Source organism: Leopardus geoffroyi, chromosome A2, assembly GCF_018350155.1.
Source record: "Leopardus geoffroyi isolate Oge1 chromosome A2, O.geoffroyi_Oge1_pat1.0, whole genome shotgun sequence".
NCBI classification, from domain to species: Eukaryota; Metazoa; Chordata; class Mammalia; order Carnivora; family Felidae; genus Leopardus; species Leopardus geoffroyi.
The window spans coordinates 157,405,325-157,410,475 of NC_059331.1; the positions used below are offsets into that span (position 1 = coordinate 157,405,325).

The 5,151-nt window shown below is 41.4% G+C and overlaps 1 protein-coding gene across 1 annotated transcript; it reads right to left on the bottom strand.

Annotated features, from left to right (window-relative positions):
- Nucleotides 1-1,924: 1,924 nt before the first annotated feature.
- Nucleotides 1,925-3,481, bottom strand: LOC123607693 (olfactory receptor 9A4-like). Its single transcript, XM_045497106.1, has one exon. The coding sequence runs from the start codon at nt 3,031-3,033 to the stop codon at nt 2,089-2,091; it is 945 nt and encodes a 314-aa protein (XP_045353062.1). The 5' UTR covers nt 3,034-3,481; the 3' UTR covers nt 1,925-2,088.
- Between the last annotated feature and the right edge of the window lie 1,670 nt (nt 3,482-5,151).

Consider the following 5,151-nt stretch of genomic DNA (forward strand, 5'->3'; position numbering starts at 1 on the left):
AGACAAAGAGTAAGAAATCTTCAAAGAAATGATGATTGAAAACTTTCCAAATTTTATGAGAAACATTAATTTACACACCCAAGAAAATCAATGAACTCCAACTGAAATGAATTCAAAGAGATCTGCACACAAATACATAATACTAAAATTACTAAAAGACAAAGAACAAATCTTTAAAGCAACGAGAAAAAAATGATTCTTCACATACAAGGAGACTCCATTAATATTAACAGGTGACTTCTCCTGGAAACAGTTAAGACTGAAGGTAATGGGATGACATATTTAAGCGCTTAAAGGAAAAACATGGTCAATCAAGAATCTTATATCCACCAAAACTACCTTTCAAAACTGAAAGCAAAGGAAAGACACATAACTCCCAGAAAAACTCAGGGCACCAGGGTGGCTCAGTTGGTTAAGCATCTGACTTTGGCTCAGGTCATGATCTCACGGTTCTTGAGTTGGAGCCTTACACTGGGCTCTGTGCTTACAGCTCAGTCTCTGGAGCCTGCTTCAGATTCTGTGTCTCCCTCTCTCTGTCCCTCCACAATTCTCTCTCTCTCTCTCTTAAAAATAAACATTAAAAAAAAACCTCCCAGAAAAACTCAAACAGAAAATTTGTTGTTAACAGAGTCTTCATACAAGAAATACCAAAGAAATTTCTTCCAACTAAAAGCAAATCGTCCCATCATCTACTGTTGGGTGGCTCAATATCTCCACCCAGTTCAGGGCTGGCTGGAGTTGCTGAGTGTTACCATGTAATCAATACCTTCCTGGGGCACCTGGGTGGCTCAGTCAGTTAAGAGTCTGACTCTTAAATTTTGCCCAGGTCAAAATCTCAGGGCAGTGAGGTCCAGCCCTGTGTCACTAATAGCATGGAGCCTGCTTGGGATTCTCTATCTCTCCTCCTCTCCTCTCCTCTCCCCTCCTCTCCTCTCCTCTCCTCTCCTTTCTTCTTCTTCTTCTTCTTCTTCTTCTTCTTCTTCTTCTTCTCTCTCTCTCTCTTTCCCCCTCCACCCACTCACATACATTCTCTCTTTCAAAATAAATAAATAAACTTTTTTTTAATACAAAATAATGAAAATACTTTTAAATTCCTCCTTTGTTCAAATACCTTGCTCCAACATGATGAACTTCCTACACTTGCATTGTCATAAAACCATGCCTTGTGTTCCTGAAGAGCTGCAAGTTGAGAGGGTAGCTTCTCATTTCTGTGGTGCTCCCCATAGAGAAAATCTACGACAGGGTACTGAGACACTTGGATTTCAGAGACAAAGAACCACAAGCATCATGAAGACTAAAGTCTGAGTCTGGAAGTACTCTCAACAAACATAGTAGATTTAAGCAGTTGTACAACACAGGATCCTTTCTCTAGAATTAGTCATTTAATTCTTACTTGTCTCAATCCCCATACGTCCCAATACCAATATGTCCCAAAATATTTCATATCTTTACATCGCTAAGACTTACTAAAAGTATTCCAATCTCCGTATCTCCACTCTAGATTGGCTCTGTGGCAAAGAGTATATAACATTGTACGTACTTTGTACTAGCAATGGGGCCAGCAGAGAAAAACCAGCAGAGAAAGGAGAACCATAGAATATTTAAAGTGCATACAGCCATTGCGTCAAGAAATTGCACAAAATACAGGAAAATCTCTACAACAGTTGATAAAGAAACAAAGTGGCCATCTGCCCCTTGGGACTGATTATGCCAGATGCCTCCCCACCCCTTCTTCCCACATTCTTCCTTCCCTAGGAAATACATCCTCAAAAATGCATTGTAGGAGAATTAATTGAAGGATACAGAGCTTAAAACATGTGTGTATTACCTTTCTTTAATCATCCCACTTCCCAAGGATATGCCTCCATGGTTCAAGAAGGGAACCATCACAAACTGAGGAAAGAGATTCTAGTGTGCAGAGAATAGGTTTCATTTTTATCTGTCTTGTCTTCTCCAACAGCACAGATTGGGGGTTGTACAAAACTGATCTTTGAAAAGATGATAATTCTAAGAGAGGAGCTAGGGTTTTCTAGGTTAGTGAATAATTTATAGTGAAGACATTGCCACCCAAAACTGATGTAGAGAGACTTAATCGTTTACCAGCCGACAGCAGCGTTTCATACCATCCCGAAGGGCCTCTTTGACTTTGTCATTCCTCAGGGTGAAGATGAAAGGGTTCAGGAAAGGGGTTACCACAGAAATAAACAGGGAAACTATCTTGTTGTACTCAGCAGCCTGTGTTTGCTTAGGTTTCACATAGAGGAACAAGCAACTGCCATAGCCGATCACAACAAAGGTGAAGTGAGAAGCACACGTAGAGAAGGCTTTCCTCCGGCCCGAGGCTGTGGGGATCTTGAGGATGGTAGAGATGATGTAGGTGTAGGAGACTATTGTTGGGGTCAGTGAACCAATGATAATGACAACAGCCATTAAGAAGAGAACAAACTCTGTGAAAAGAGTGTCACCACAGGATAGTTTGAGCAGTTGCCCGCGTTCACAAAAAAAGTGGTCTAACAGATTTGACTTGCAGAAGGTAAACTGAAATGTGGCATAGACTGGCCATATTTCAGAGAGGAACCCAAACACCCATGACACAATGACCACCCAGATGCAGGTGTGGCTGTTCATAATGATGTTGTACCTCAAAGGGTTACAGACAGCCACGTAACGATCCACAGCCATCGCTCCCAGTAACACAAACTCTGTGGTCCCCACAGCAAGGTACAGGAAGAGCTGGGTGACACATGCAGCCAGAGATATTGTGTGCATCCCAGGAAGCAGCAATCCCCAAAGCATCATGGGCACAGTAATAGTTGTGATCATGATCTCCAAGGCAGACAAATGACCAAGGAAGAAATACATGGGAGACTGCAGACGTTTATCCACACAGACAATCACAATGATGACTGTGTTTCCCATTAATGTCACTGAGTAGAAGAAAAAGAATATGGCAAAAAGAATGTGGTGTAGTTCTTGGGACCCAGGAAAGCCTAGAAGGCAGAATTCAGTAGCACTAGAAATATTCCTCATCATATACTCCTTTTTTCTGCTCCTTGTAAAATCTAGACATCAAAGACTGGTAAACATGGATCCACATAGTCCTGTTCTCCAAAGAGAAGGAAGACAGGTTAGGATGAGAAAATATTTTCAACCTGAAAACCTGGTGACATGCCCCGACTGCAATGCTCTGCACAAGGTCAGACATAAATGTGATCACCTTCAATCTAGCACAAGTCTGCCTGTCTGGAATAGGGGAAGACTCCTGAATCTCTACTGAGGATAAGAAAACGTTCTCTGTCTTTTTACGCTACAGGATAGGCCTTCTCTCCAGGGACAGAGGATAAGAGTGTTTAAACTGACCACTTATGAAGCTGTGTTGATCAGCCACACCAGTCCTGAGACTGTGTCATTCTTCTTATGTTAACTGTAGCAGATGACATAACAGTCTTCTAGGTGATGGTCAAATCATGGAACATTGAACCCTACACGTCATCCTTACTGGTATTGTCTAGACCCAACTTGGGGTAGTAGGAAAGCAGCAGCAGACTAAGACCAACACCCCTGCTCTCCCCAGAGTGTAAACTTCCATGGTACAGAGCAGACACATCTACAAATGAGAGCTCTGGAGCTCTCTGGAGATAATTTCCCAGCGCAGAATCATTCTTCTCTAAACCCATGTGCTTTGCAAAATGTTGGGAGAGAGGAAAGGTGGCACCTGTCCCTAACAAGGATAGATCTGAGGCCAGTAGCCCCTGTGGATGTCTGGATCTCGACCTCTCACTTTTCCATCCCATTACTCAAATATCTCTTCAGAAGACTCTTTTCAGTAACCCTACACCAATTAGGAATAACTTGTTCATTTTTGGACTTTACCATTCTTTGTAGCACTTTTTATTACCTGATATGATATGTATACTAATTTCATTCCTTCATTGAACATTAAGCAAACTCAGCAGTGGATAGAACAAACAAAAATTCCTGCCCTGTGGAGCTTACATTCAAGGGGAGGGTGGATGCAGATTATATACAAGACAAGTAAGTAAAATTATGATGCTAGTCTATTCATCATGCTGGAACAAATATAAGGCAAGGAAGAAGGACAGGAAACCAATTTCATGTATTCTTTGTTCATCTATGATACTATAATATAAACTCTATGAAGGCAAGGACATGTATATATATATATATATATATATATATATATATATATATATATATGTGTATATATATATATATATATATATATATATATATATATATATAATTGATCTATAAAGTCATGCTGATAAATTTCCCTACACGATGGCTGCTTGGATGTGTGCTATATGGTTAAATAGTACTTGATGCTCATTAAAGTAGTTGGGCCATACACCGTGGAGCCTACTCTTCTTGACTTGCTTTCATGGCTCACATTACCATTTTCCCTTCCTCACTTTCCTTATTCATGTCACCTCCTCTAAGCTTCTGTGGGCTGGAATGATGGGAAAACAGGTCAAGGACAGAACTGTTGGGATAGCTCTCAGTGATCTACATTTATATAATTTCTACATAATGAGCACTAGCTGAAAAAAATACAGAAGAATGTTAGCGGTGACTGTTCTTAGTACTGGGACAGAGAAGAATTGAATCTGCTCTCTGCTGTGTAGAGGGGATTTGGAGATGAGCCTCTCATTTCTGCTGCTCCACTATTCTACCCCTCAGAAGCTAGGCCTCCTTCTTGCAGGCAGCCAAGCCCAGAACTCTATACTTGATCTTCTCCTACTGATTCCTTGGCAGAAAGCAACCGTGAGAAGACACTCACCTTCATGGAGGGGTCTCTCCACCACTTCTCAGGCTCTCCAGGACTCAGCTAAGGCTAACTCCCATCTAGTTACTGCTCAGGAGCCAGAGCAACTTTCTTGGGAGGAGCTTAGGAAAAAGTCCAGAAATAACAGCGTTCGGGGAACTGAGGGTTTCTCTCTCTCTTCTTCACCCTCACTACCCTCCTTCCCAAGGGGACTTAGTCACTGAGGTACCTGTTCTTAATTAGGACGCCAGGTTCAGGGTGTCCCTAAGCAATCAGACTGCGGAAAGCAGAACAAATTTTAGCATTCCCATTTTTGACCAATTAAGTGTCAGAACTTTCGAAACTTTTTGCTTAATGAGGACACC